Source organism: Phlebotomus papatasi, chromosome 3 (assembly GCF_024763615.1).
Source record: "Phlebotomus papatasi isolate M1 chromosome 3, Ppap_2.1, whole genome shotgun sequence".
NCBI classification, from domain to species: Eukaryota; Metazoa; Arthropoda; class Insecta; order Diptera; family Psychodidae; genus Phlebotomus; species Phlebotomus papatasi.
In genome coordinates, this window is record NC_077224.1 from 12519064 (window position 1) to 12534070 (window position 15007).

Below are 15007 nucleotides of genomic sequence, written 5' to 3' on the forward strand. Positions count from 1 at the left end.
ACATAGAACCAACAAAAAAATGTGTTGAAAATCAGAAAGTGGAGGGATACTCAAACCGCATCCAATTCTTGGGTCAAACAAGACAAATTTAAAAAAAAAAAAACAGGAAGACCATGGAAAATCTTGGATATTCCAAGACAAAAAATCTTGAATAAAGGAGGAACCACACAGAAAAAAATTCATGTCAAAGTGCATCAAATCAGGGCGGCTTGTGCTGCTGTGTTGGAAAAAGAAACACTCAAAACTCTCGTAAAAAAAAATCCAAAAAAAAAACGATAGTTCAACTCTCATTTCTTGTAGGCAATCGTCTGTCATTATGTCGTTCTTTTGCATCCAGTCAAATCCAAATTCCATCACCACCGATGAATGGTTATTTTTGTGTTAATCGATGACTTTCAATGAGTTTTGAGGGTTTTACTTGGGCTGTTTTTTAATCCACTCTAATATCTTGATTTTTTTATCGAGTACCCAAAATGTTTGTGTTGTTGTTGTTTTTGTAATGGATGAAGGACATGGAAGAGTGCTTGAAAGTTTTTCCCCTCCGAATAAGAGAAAAAGCAAGAAAAAAACATTTATTTCTTTGAAAGTAATATTTATCATAAATAGCTAAAGTTATGTGATTAATGATGATCTCAGAGGGATTAATGTCCGAATGTTGAATCTCATATTTTTGTAGAAAATTGCACAAGATGAATGTATAAAAAAACACATCAAATTAATATGGATTTCATAACGCTTTTGCATCGGGCAACCCCAATTCTTGCAGTTTTAATTCATTTGTGTTCTCTTTGTAACGACAGTGAGAACAGTTTACATGTCAGAACAGTTGGTATCCTTCGCATAAAGTTCATGCAAAACTGCTAGAAATTCTAGAAGTTTTGACAGTTTGTTACAATTCCCAAACTATAAGATAAGAACTTAATAGTTGCTCTGCTTTTTTAAATTATTTATAAGAGAATTCGCAATTATTATTGTTGATATTGAAATGGAATGCAACAAGACTCTTTGTGGATTGCGTAACCCTAATTCTTGCAATTTTGTTTAATTTTTGATTTTCTTGTTAAATTTGTGAGAATAGTTAAATTGTAGAACAGTTGTTATCTTTTCTTCAAATTTTATGAAAATGTATTATAATTTTCATTTGGAATTCTAGTAGTTTTGGTATTTCGTTCTTGTGTAATACGGGCTTCAGACCTAAGACTTAGCCATATGGCTCCACTTTTGTAATTATTTATTAATCGAGATCTTTTGGAAAATTGTGACTTTGGATTGGATAATAAGAGTAAATAGTTCATTAGATTCTGAACTATTAAATTGCTTTCTATTTACTGGGCTAAACCTCTAGTCCGAAGACCGCTTAATGCAATAAACCTAATTCTTGCAGTTGTGACTTATTTTTTTAATCTTCTAGGCTATTAAAAACTTTTAAATTTTAGAGCAATTGTTATATCTCATTCAAATTATATGAAAAAATATAGGGGAAAGTTCCGATGTTTTGCACGGTCCCAAGCTTTATAATGACTAAATTTTTCCTATATTTTTAAAAAATATGTCTCATCGCACCCAAATTTTAAAAACTAGGAGAAAGTGTTTTGTTTTAAAATATATTGTGTAGTCATATTTAATCAGAAATATAGGAAAAATTTAGTTTTTATAAAGCTTGAGACCGTGTAAAGCATGGGCACTTTCCTCTGCATTTCAATTGGAATTCTAGTAGTTTCGACAATTTGTTTCCATCATAAAACCATAACTTTGGTACTTAATTTTTTGTTGTCTTACTAAATAAAATGAAGAAAATACAATCTGTAATTAAACGGAATAGAATGAAGCAAGACCGGTGCATTAACGAATTGTTTCTAAATATAATATTTTCCTTTCGAAGGATAAATTATTAATTTTCTTAAAATACATGTATTGTCAATTTGCTACAATGCAGTTTAATATATTTTCACATTATGAATAGTGTTCATGTTCGCGCAATAAATCGAGAGGAATCAAATTTGCTTAATATTCCTATTCTGTATTATTAATTTTCAACTGCTAGAAATAATAAGTTCCAATTTACAATTTTTTTTTCTGTCACCGATATAGAATGCTAAACTGCTAGAACTAGCATTGCCATACATAATTGAAATTTCTTTAATATGTGGTCATATCTCAAACTATTGACAACTTTGTGTAACTGCTAGAATTAAAATAGCATGGTACAACTGAAAAATATTTAATAGGTCAGAGCTGAGCAAGAGCCGTTTGAAACCGAACAAATGTCAAATGAAAATTGGATCTCAACAAAACGGTACTTAAACAAACTTATTTTGACGTTTACTCGGTATCAAATGGTTCTTGCTCATCCCTGCAATAGGTATTTTTCACGAAATCAGCGGAAATTGATCTTTTATTCTATTAGTCTTAACTTTTAATGAATAACTGCTAGAATATGTAAAGCACATTAGAACTATCCTATTTCGAAGATATGCATGTTCGAAGCCATTTAAGACAAAAATGAATTCTCTCTATTTGTTTTAATTCTCTACTGAAGTCGAACTGCTAGAAATAATAATTTCTTGAAAGGACTGTAAGGGTCTTGACAGATCTGACGATTAGTCGACAGACGGCTTAGCGTATTTATGTTAGAAATAATGGTCAAACTACATTTCCATCATTTTCCACTAAGTCATCTCTCGGCTTAAGTCGTAAGTGTGCTTAGGGCATAACTTGATGATTGTCCTGCTTTGCGAATTTACAAGACTAAGATTTATCCATACTGTTCTGAACATTTTAAAAACTGCAAGAATTCGAATTGTTCAAACTATTTACATTGACATAATTTGCATATCTTTACGAAGCTAGCAGAACAAACTACAGTAGACTCTCGCTAATTCTGCTCTTTTAAGATCGGCCTACTTTTTAATTATGGCAGCAGTTACATTTCAAAAAAGTTTGTTGTCATTTTTCAAGTTTGATTATGAAGGAAATATGCTCAAATTTGGCATGGTTTGTATTAGTTCTGATGTGTTTTTGCATTATTAAAGGGTTTTCATGGAATTTATCATAAATATGAGTATGTAAACTCGATATGTGTATGCAGATGAGTAAGAAATCGTTGCATTTCAAAAAATTCGTCGCCCGAATTTCTCTCTAATTCTGGTGACATTTTGGTCCCAAAAGCCCGAATTTGAGAGAGTCTACTGTATCTATATCCACCCTGTTCTTAATGTTTAATATCAAACTGCTAGAATTCAAATTATTCAATAGAAGGCAACTTGTTTACATAATTTTACGTCTTTGTAAGGTTAGAAGACCAAACTGTATCCATGTAGATCTTTTGGTTTTTTTGATCAAACTGCTAGAATTCGATTTGTTTGAATAAAGTTAAACTATTTACTGAATTTTCCATCTTTTTAAAAATAGAAGAACAAACTGTATCCATTCTGTTAATGCTTAATGCCCAACGCACAATAACTTTTGTTTAGTAAACATGTTTTTGACATTTCAATGAGAGTGAATGAAATATAGATCTAGTCATCTCGCTCATTCTCATGGTAAATTTTGAAAATATGTTTACAAACAAAAGTTATTGTGCGCTGGTCATAACATTGCACTGCTAGAATTCGAAATTTTTGGTACAAGTCAAACTATTTACTTAATTTTCCGCGTCTGTAATCGTGTATACACACTAGAAGCAATTTTCATCAAGTATTGCCTTTTAAAAAAAAATTGACGTTTCTGCCTACAAGGATAGAGGAAATTTTCTTTAAAAATGCATTTCTTAAAGAAATTTCTCCTAGTGTGTAGAGGCTTTAAAGCAGAGGTGTGCAAAAATCGTTGAAATCGAATAAACGTCAAATGAAAAATGTACGTCAATGGTCAAAACGCTACTAGAATAAACTTATTTTGACGTTTATTCGGTTTCAACGGTTTTTGGACACCTCTGCTTTAAAGGTATAAGAGCAATTTGATGTTTACATATTGTTCTGAATGTTTAAAACAGGGTTGAATATCAAACTGCTAGAATTAGGGTTACCCGATGCAACTGGTAACACATTTAAATAAAAAAACGTTTACACATTCAACTCATGCATTTTCCACAAACATGATGTTCTACATTCGGGCGTAGAGGGAGTAATTCTTAAGAAAAACGTGACATGGTGCGTGTGATGAGACCAAGAGACACTCTGACAGATGATTTTCATCTTAAGACATTAAAAGTGAGAGGAATAGCGCTGAATTTAATTGGAAAATGTCGCATTTTACTTAAAAACTTGCCGCAATTTTACAAATTTCAAGCACTTTTCACTGATATTGGGATCTAAATTACCAAATGGATAGGGGATAGGGGTTCAAAACCTTAAGAAATAATTAGGGTTAATTAAAAAAAAAAAATAGAAAACCAAATTTTGTTAGTGATTGTCAAGCCAAAAACTTTCAAGATCAAATGCATTAGTTTTTTTTGGGATCTTTGGTTAAAGCGTTTGGATTTAGCAGGGAATGATTTTTTCCAGAAAAAGCTCTCAAGAGCAATACCAAAATTGCTGATGAATGTCAATGATAAGCACCAAAATGACTGTCCTTATGGGGGATTCAAGTAAAAATGACATGGATGATTGTGTGTTAAGTCGATACCCAGATAGTCCGGGGAAATTGAGGTGTTAGATGGGTACAGGGGGATATGGTCAAAAAAATAAACTTGGAGAGTTTTTGTGTTGATGGAAGTTAATTGTTTACCGAAGGACTCTGTCCAATAATTGATGTCCCGTCAGTTAAGGGCACAGTCCCTTTGTGAGAGGCGGAAATGTTGACACCGAGTGATTCAGTTCCAGCAACTACCCGGTAAACGGTTCCAGCAGCACGGGCAGCACGATCTGCTGTTTGCTACATGCACACAAGGTGATGGGGTCAGATTGTATTAAACGCTTAGCTAAATTTATCTTTATTTTTTTTTTTGATTGTTTAGTTTCTTGGGCTTGTGCCGAAGAAATTGAAGCTGTGCTTATGAATATTTAACAAAAAAAAAGTAAGCTTCAAGTGCTCAAAACTTTGTCTACTGTTGCGCAACGTGCGCTCTGTAAGTAGCATGTCTGAGACGATCTCTTGAAGATCATCTTGAGAAGCCTGAAAATGCTAAAGCTGACCTCATTCGCTATTAACTTACACGAATTATGTCGAATAGGAAGTTGCCTGAGCCCGCAGAGCCACCACTACTGCTTCCGGAAGAGCTACCAAATCCAAAGGGAAGAAACCTGTTGGATTGAAATAAGGCATATCAAGATTAGATTGTTTTCTTATGCAACGGTTTAATTTCAATTGGAATGATACAAAATTCAATGATCGAAAAATGATTCAATACATACGATCTACCATGCGTGATAGGTAAACATCATCCTTAAGTTCTAGAATTAAAGAAAAGCTTACGAACAGGGGCGTGTCAATGCCACCCGCAAGGGACAAAGCCACCTGTACTTACGGTACGAAATGTAAAGGCTTTTTTTAGTTTGTAGATAATTTATTTTTTAAAACACGAAATAGCATGATTATTTGGTAGGGTATTTGCTTTATTACGCAATTATCCTGTTGTGACATGATAACTTCTTTTCGATAGTATCGACTGTCGATTCCGAAAAATTTAAATGATAGTTGCACTTTCTGTAACTAATATAAATGTTTATCAACAGTCTCATTCTTTTAAGAATATCGTAAGGAATAGCCCAACAATCCGTCAAAAGTCGACATTCATTTAATCCAACAGATATAGATTTATCGATACTATCGATTCGATAGTGTCGAAAAGTTATCATTCCACCCCTGTTTTCGAATCCTTTTTAGATCATCAGAGGTTTTGTAGCATTAAGAGAACTTGAATCGCATCCATTTGAGTTCCAGAAACTTTCGATTGTAAAGAGTTTCTATGTAGCAGGAGCAGCTGTATCGAATTTCGACATAGTTGCATGCAAGTGCCAAAGTCTTAAGTTTGAAATGTAATATTTTTAATACAACTTGATTTTTTTGTTATTTCTTTTTGAGGAGTCTTGCTTGTAATCTTGTTGATAGTTTATCGTCTTTGTTTTCTCTAAAATCATTCTTAATACATTTTTAAAATGAGTAAAAATATAGACATGGCTTTGAGCAATATTCCGGACACCTTGACTCTAATAGTTCCTTGCCCTTCCGGATTTTTTCCTTTTTTCCGGATTTTTCTTCACATCATCTCGTTCTCCGAAGAGACTTTTTTCTTTAGAGCAGAGGTGTGCAAAAACCGTTGGAAACCGAATAAACGTCAAAATAAGTTTGTTCAGGTAGTGTTTTGACCATTGACGAACAAGTTTTATTTGACATTTGTTCAGTTTCAAACGTTTCTTGCACACCTCTGATCTAGAGTATGCAAAAACTAAAAATTAATGGAAATTTGAGGGACAAAAGAAGTGGCCGAAATTGCAAACTGTCCGAAATTTTGTACAGTTCTCCAGTATTATTAAATCTATTGACAATTTTTCTGATTATATTGCTCAATATAAAAATTAGATTTTAAAATTATTTATCTACGTAAGTTTTAAATAAAATATGTCTTTTTTATTATTGTATAGTAGAAGGCGGGGCTACTTTGAGCTGTGAGGTTACATTGCTATGCGATTTTTCGCATATTTTTAAAGGAAACTGGGTTTTAACATGATGTAATTTGGATAGATAAAACAATTCTACATCTAAATGAAATAATTGTAAGGATTAGCTTCATTTAGAAATAGGCGTGAAAATCAGATATCAATGTAGCCCCACAGCTCAAAGTAGCCCCACTTCCCACTAATTAACATAATAAATAAGAAATATTGAAATACTGTAAGCATTCAATTTTATTAAATTTTTTTTTAATAATAATTTTGCTTTGTAAGACTTCAAAATTATGCAAAACTTTATATTAAGATAATTAATGTGTTTTCAATTTGTTTCTGTATTTGGAAAACTAATTCTTGTAAAGAAATTTAAATATTTGAACAAAAATAAATATTTTAAATGATTGTATTTTCAATGAAATAGTACGAAAAATCTTATCTATTTATATAATATTTTATATAATAATGGTTTGATAAATTTTCCATTATGAAACTTCCAAAGAATTATAAGAACTCGTTCTAATAAGTTTCTGGTTATTCTTGTAGGTAAAGAGGAATTCTACTTTTTTTTGCTATGGAAATGTCTCTGAAATTAGTTACTTTATGGTGCTATTCCAATGAAAAAGAAAGATTTCCTCATAAACATTTTTAGTACATGGTTGTTCTAATGTGCTTCTGTGTAATTTACTTTTTTGTAAGTTATTGTCATTCATGTTTCTTGATTTTGCAACACGACGCTCATAGGTGGAAACAGTCATGATAGGAATCAAAATAAAGAAAAGCCGATAACACAGAAACACATGAGAACAGACATGTACTAAAAAATATTCAAGAGAAAGCTTGGAATAGCGCTATCATGGTGCTATTCCAATTATAAATGAACATTTTTTTTAACATTTTACTGTTCTTAATTCTTTCTACATAATCGACTTTTTTTTGTTTTGGTTTCTGTCACAATTGTTTGGTGGTTTAGAACATAACGAGCACTTAGAACACAGCCGAGACAAGAAACAAAACAAAAAAGAGCCGATAATGCAGAAGCACTTGAGAAAAGTAAAGTACTAAAAAATGTTCAAGAGACAGATTTAGGTAATTTTCACGATTTTAGATTAGATTTTCTATACTATCCTACTTCTGAAGACTATGTAGCTTGAAATTTAATTTTTATAAATTTGTTAATGATATTTTAATTGAAAAATTAATCTAATTGATTTGAAAGAAAATTCTTTTTTATTATAAAGAAATTCTATTAAATTATCTCAATGATTCTGTGCTAAAGATGATCTGTTACGGTCAAACTTTGTCTTTTACAATTCGGTTTTGAAAAATTAGTCTTTGATCATTTCGTATTTCAATATTTAGACCTCATATCTAACACAAAAACTTTAAAAACAAAACGTATTTATAAGATTTTTTTAATCTCCTTCAAAAAAAAATTGAGGATAAATGATAAATAACTTAATTTTGATTTATTAAAGTTTGGTAATTTTATTTAATTTGCTTTAGGAATTCACATAAAAATCGTTTCAATCTGAAACATGAAGAAGACTGCGGATTTTCATTTAATTTGAGCAAATTTTGGTTTTATTTTATCTTAAATCTTTTATCGTAACAAACTTTAATTGTCATAAACGTTTTCGGAACAGTTATGGTGAATTGAACACCTATTGACACTGTGTAATGACCTATTGAGACTCTTCTAGTAACAATTAGGATATGACATTTTAACATTTCTCTAGGAAAGGGTAAAATAGAAAAATGGTATTGTACTTGCATTTTATTAATTACATTAAACAATATTGTGACAAAAGTGTCAATAGGGGCTCGTTTCATTTCGAAGTTCCTTTGAATGAATGTTCCTTTGACCCTATCAATCAATCTGGGTGGACTAATGTAACTAACTAGGCCTTTCTACTTCATTTTAGAAATATTTTTAATAATTTGTTTAATTATTATTTTATTTAATAAATTTGTTTTAAACTTTCCTGAAAGTTTGCGAAGCTTACCATTGATTGCTTTAATAAAACGGTTTTTAATATTTTATACTTGTTTTTCTAAAATATTTCTCTACTATTTTTAAATTTTGCGTCACACAGATGATACAGCATTTAATTCTTTTAAGAATATTTCTGTACTGTTCTACATTTCCAGAGAAAAATGAGAACAGTTGGGAACTAATTTGAGAACTAAAAAATGAAACGTAATTTTGTATCATGTGAATTTAGCTTCAATAAAGTGAAATAAATTTTTAGAGGGAAAGGAATGATAATGAAATGAAACAAATGTTTAAAAAATTATGTTTTATGAGGATATAAGGGTAGCGGTAAGTGGGGCACTTTTGAATGTGGGGCATCCTTGAAATTGCGATTTTTATTTTATTTCTAAATAAAATTTAGCCTTATCCTGATATAGTTTAGCTCCACAAACAGATTGAGAGGCTAAATTACATTACGATAAGGGGAAGTGGGGCACCTTTGAAAGTGGGGCACATATGAAATTGGGATTTTTACCTATTTTTAAATATAATTGTGCCATATCGCGATATAATTTGACTGCACAGATTGAGAAGCTAAATTATATCACGATAGGGCTCAATTTTATTTAAAAATAGGTGAAAAATCCCAATTTCAAAGGTGCCCCACTTTCAAAGGTGCCCCACTTCCCCCTATGGCTTACTTTCATTTAAAAGGGATCAAAATATCAGTTTCAAAGGTGCCCCATAGTCAAAGCTGCCCCACTTTTCCCTATTAAAAGCTGAAATTAGGGATCAACCTCTTATTTCTGTTCTCATCGTCAGCCTCATTGTCCAGGGAGAGATCATCGACAGCTGGCTGTGACTCAGCTGGATGCTGGTCGCTCTCGAGATTGCTCACTCCCTGCTCCTCCTGCTGATTGATCTCCTGGCGATCTTTGGCCGCCGCAGCCGCCACAGCCTCGCGCACCACTCTAATGGTCTCCAATTGTTCATTGATCGCATTAGCGTCCAATGAATTATCTGCATCTTTTCCTCCGGCCTGAATGGAGAGTGAGACAAATGGAAATGATCCACATGTTAGTAACTACTGAAGGAATGGTGTGTGCAATGAAAGTCTTTTTAGCCATGGGGTTGATCGTGTGGCAAAATGCTGATTTTCGACTCAATTTTCGACACTTTTCACCTCCAAAATGTCTCCTTTGTGCTCACTTTTTTTTAGCATTTATTTATTTTTTTGCCTTCAGCATTTCACCATCGATCTCAATCGAAGCTGAAAAGATGCAATTTGTTGGCGAACAGAAAAATAAAAAGATAGAATAGGAGAAAGACTGTGAAAATCACTAGCAATACAATTACGATGAAGTACTGAATTTTCTGGGTTTTAATTCAAGACAATACAGGTGAGAGAGAGTGTGATCGAGCTAAAGAAAGGATAGAGAGGATCGCAATAAATCAATCTATTAAGATGATTGAGTGGTGGAATTAATTTTGCACTGATAAAAATCTCCTCGTAAAACGTGCACGTAATGGCTTTCATGTTTATCAGTGTTATGATCGATACAATTTTGAATTAACAGTGTTAGACGAGCATATTACGACTAAAAAAAAAACCATTGCAAAATCGAATGAACTGGGTTGAAAATAGGAATGCCTCCAACTCACAACATCGATGACTGGGCGAATCAAAACTATAAAAAGTACAAGAACAAATTCTACCAAAGATACTAAACAATGGTGCAATTTTCAATTTTTAAAATAAAAAAATAATGAGCAATACAGGAGTTAATACAGTGGCTGCAATCGATGGACATCTCAGAGCTGGTGCAGCAATGAGATGACAAAAGAAAGACAAATATTTAAGCGTGATACACTACATAGTATATTGCTAAATAAAACATAATGTTCACAACAGCAACAACATCAACAAATAATATGACGAACAAATATGATATTACAACAAATAACAAATTAACAAATGATACAACATGGTAAATAAGTGTAATAATAACTAACGCCCGAAGTTACAATATTGTAATGGGCAACGCACAGTTGATTTTCTTTTGGAAGCACATGATCGGTGGTTTAACTCGCTCAGTTAAATGCTCGTATAATTATTTAAAATTTGAGATCTTAATTCGTGAAATAAATTTAGCAAATTTGAAGTTATTCCAATAGTTCTGAGACAAGGAATTAGATAGCTAAAAATCGTTCATTCACACGATCTTGATTATCATAGAAGATAATGAATTTTGAAAATTAATTTTGACTAAAAGCGTCGCCTTTATCGCCTGGAAAAAGACATGAAATAGTAGGGAAAGGTTTTCAGGCTTCGCACTTACTCTGGCTTCGAACTCTCCATATTTTTCCCATGTTCTTTTCATAAATTTGACCGAATTTTTCAGGAAGTCTGTGACTTAAGACTAGAATATGGGAAAAATATAAAGTGTCCGAAGGCAGAATATGTGCGAAGCTTGAAAAACACCCTCTGCTCACTAGAAATTTTGGATTTTAATATTGTATGAAGGCAGAGGCTTTAAAGAATTTTGCTTAATTCTAAGACAAGGAATAAGTTCATTTTAAGAAAAATTAAATTAAGTGCTACTTATTAGGTGAGATTTTTTATTTATTTATTTTCTGATATTCTGAAAAAAAATCCTAAAATGTTCGTTTTGAGATTTTGAATATTCAAGTAATTATGAAATTAAAAACAAATTGAAATAAATATTTGTCTCATAATGTTCAAGATTTTTCTATTTTAAAATCCAGACTAAGTTCAAGAAAAGAAATTCTAATTGAAATATTCTATTTAAAAATTACAAAAACTTAATATTTTAAAATTTTGAAAATACTTTGTACAAAAACTCAAAAGTGTTTGGATTTTTGATTTACCAAAATGTAGAAATATTAGTTCCTAATATTTCAAGATTTTTCTTTTTTAAAATTTGAAGGTCTTGAAATATTCAGATTAAATTTTTTATTTTAATTTTTCAAAAGCTTTAACGCATTCTGAAATTAAAGCGACATTTAATAAATATTTGTCTGAAAATATTTAAGAATTTTGCATTCTAAAACCAAGACTAAGATCAAGAAAAGAAATTCTAATTGAAATATTCTATTTAAAAACATCGATAACTTAGTATTTAAAAATTTTGAAAACCCAAAGATTTTCAACTTTGCTTTACTGAAATCTAGAAATGTTAGTTCCAAGAATTTCATGATTTTCCTTTTTTGAAATTTCAAAATCTTGAAATATTCAATTTAATTTTAATTTTTTAAAATCTTTAGCACATTGTGAAACTACAATAACATTTTGATAAATATTTGAATGAAAACATTTAAGAATTCCGCGTTCTAACATCAAGACTAAGACCAAGAAAAGAAATTCAAAATGAAATATTCCATTTAAAAATTTCGAACACTAAGTATTCCAAAATTTTGAAAACCTTTAAACAAAACCTAAAGGTTTTTGACCCTTTGATTTACTGAAATCTAGAAATATTAGTTCTAAGAATATTAAGATTTCCCTTTTTTTAAATTTCAAAATATTAAAATATTCAAATTAAACTTTTTTAACACTGAGACAATTGGAAATTAAAAGAAAATTTTAGAATTGAATTTAAAATGAGAATCAAAAACAAGAAATCAAAACGATTTTATAAGTTTAGTTTAAGTTTAAACTTAAAGTTTAGAAGACATAAATATTTTAAAATCTTACTTTTTTGTTGTTGTAAAATTTAAAAATTTCAAAATTTAGTCTACCAATTTTCTTAAATCAGGATATCTTTAAAATATTGGAATTAATTTTCCAAAATTTTGATATTTCTAAATTTAGAAATATGCACCTGAATTATTTAACTCAAAATTTTGTCTAATCTTAGATTTTAAAATTCTAAATATCTTGAAATAATAATAGTGTCAAAATTTTCAAAATTTTTTAATTCTAATTTATAAATGTTGAAATATACGTATTAAAGGTTTTGAAAATTTTCGTATAAGGAAATTATTAAAAAAATGAAAAATTGTCATCTTAGTACTTTCTGAACTAAAATTATCAATTAATAAATTGAGTTATTAATTCGGGAATTAATATACCTGTTAAATAAATATTTAAAACAAAATTTTCAAAATTTTAGACATCTAAAAATAAGAAAATTTAAAATACTTGTCTGCAAATGTTACTGATTTTTCTTTTCTCAAATCATAAAATCCTGATAATATATTGTATCAATTGTTTTAAATCTTTTTTCCTGAAATAAATAAATTTTGAAGTAATTTAATCTTGAAATAAGAAGTGAAAATTCTCAATAACTCGAAATAAGGAATATTAAATTTTGAGACTTAAAATATTTCTTTAAAATTTTCAAGATCTGGGTATTAAAAAATATATATAGTTAAAAAAAACTTAAGTAATCCCTTATCCTTTGCCTCAGAATAAGAATCAGCTTTGAAAGTCAGATTTAAATACGTTCTTTTAAGATTGAAGAAGAAGATCTCAGCCCTTATCCAGTTTTGCGAAACATCCCAAAAGCAAAAGCAACTGTGCGTCCCCCATGAGTTTTCTCTATAGATTAATTTGTGATAATAAGCATCAACAGAGAAAATAAAATAAACACATGAACCTGAAGACCGTGGCAAATTTTTGGTTGAACGATGGCGGAAAGAGATTTCAATAGTCCAAAAAATCAGCTGAAAAATTGCCATTAAGCTTGCAAGAGGCAACACAAATATTGCTGCGATGAATCACATTATTTTTTTTTTCGAAATTCTCTTGAAAGAAAAGTAACAAAAATATATTAAAAAAAAAATAAAATGTTAATGCGTGAATTGGGAAAATAATGTTGGCACATTGAGCAATTTGATACTGCGAAGGCCGTATGCAAAAGAAGTCGAGAGGGGCGAGAAGGAAGCCATGAAGCGCGAATTTGCCACGTCTTATCGTACCAAATTTTGGTTATCGGATTGAGCTGTTGTAGCAGATGCCGTAGCATCTACGGATTCTGCAGCTATGGGAGCTATGGTAGTATCATCATCATCATTATCATCTCTATCATTGCTATCGCCACCAGTCTCAACCCCATCGATCCTCGTGCGCAGACTGATGGTCTTCTCTGGTTCGACGGTGGACGAGACGCTCGTGGGTGAGGCACTGTTGTCCACAAAGTCATCGTCCTCATCGTCATCGTCTGAGCCCGGTTCGAATACAGGCAGTGATACGCTAACCTTGCGATCGTTTGACCCACCATTCGAATCGATGTCATCATCATCGTCATTGCTTGTCTGTCCGCCACCACCGGAACTACCGCCCAATCCGCCGCGCAGCAGAATTGGTCCCACTGTGCGGATCAAGATCGGTAGGATCATCTGGATCTTCTGCTCGATTATCTACAATTGCACATGAAGTTTTATACAACCTCATTTTATTTACAAATCCAGCTTCGCTTGCTCTAAGTTAGTCTTGATTTTGGTTATCAAGATGGTTCAGGCGAGTGTGTTATGTGGACGGAGATGAACTTCGAGCTTAACCTAGACATTTGTCTTTTTTTTTAAAGAAGGATCAAGAATCCTAAAGCTGAGGGAAGAGATAAACATCCTGGACACATCGAAAAGATACACAATGAATCCTCAAGAGTGAAGCTTAAGAGAAAGATACTTAAAAGCATGCAAGCATTGCGGATGTGTTTTCTACACTGAGAGTATTGATCCTATTGACTACTGCAGTATTGATCCGAAATCGGTGTAAATATTATGCTTTTTAAGTGTATTAGGGGTTAAAGTTACCCTTTTTCATGTCAATTTTACCCTTAAAAAGGAGTAAAATTAACATTTAAAAAGTTGATATATTTTTACACCTAAAGAGAGTTAAAGTTACGAGGAAAAAAAGTTAATCGTATCCCCATTTTTTTTTCTCAGTGTAGTGGAAGTTTTTAAAAATTCTCCCTTGAATTCTTAACTTTTGTTGTAAAATAGAGACTGTACTTCTGGCCACTTACGTATGGGAAGATGGGGCTGTTTCACTTTTTTTTTTGCTAGGACAATCAATAAAGATCTAAGAAGTAGCGGCAATTGTGCTACCTACGGACGACTAAAGCTTCGGATAACTCAATTATTTTCTATACTATTAACACTCAGAGAAATCCGAAAAAAAGTTAAAATAACATTTTGGAAATGTTTATTTTACCCTGCAGTATTGATCCAAAATCGGTGTAAATATTACCCTTTTCAGGTGTATTAGGGGTTAAAAATACCCCTTTTCTTGTTAATTTTACTCTTAAAAAGGTGTAAAATTAACATGAAAACTCATTGGAACTTTCAATTCGATTATTGCTGGTAGGGGAAACTGGGGCAAAAAGTGACAAAACCGATATTTTATTTTTTGCAAACTACCCGAGTGCCCCATAAATTTCTAATTAGCGCAGTTTTAAAGGAA

At 31.4% G+C, this 15007-nt stretch overlaps 2 protein-coding genes across 3 annotated transcripts in view; both read right to left on the reverse strand.

Annotated features, from left to right (window-relative positions):
• The window catches only part of LOC129807774 (protein stunted), a 351397-nt gene that overhangs the window by 101397 nt on the left and 234993 nt on the right, over nt 1-15007 (reverse strand). The gene's annotated exons all lie outside the window — the stretch shown is intronic.
• Nucleotides 1-15007, reverse strand: part of LOC129807762 (dentin matrix acidic phosphoprotein 1) — a 43894-nt gene that overhangs the window by 6295 nt on the left and 22592 nt on the right. The window contains exons 4-7 of one of the 2 annotated variants that reach the window (XM_055857240.1): nt 13522-13962; nt 9378-9619; nt 5153-5240; nt 4726-4872 (exon numbers count right to left, since the gene is read on the reverse strand). In XM_055857240.1, coding sequence (XP_055713215.1) covers nt 4726-4872; nt 5153-5240; nt 9378-9619; nt 13522-13962 — 918 coding nt within the window. The remainder of the gene's footprint in view (nt 1-4725; nt 4873-5152; nt 5241-9377; nt 9620-13521; nt 13963-15007) is intronic. The other variant, XM_055857241.1, reaches the window with a different exon arrangement.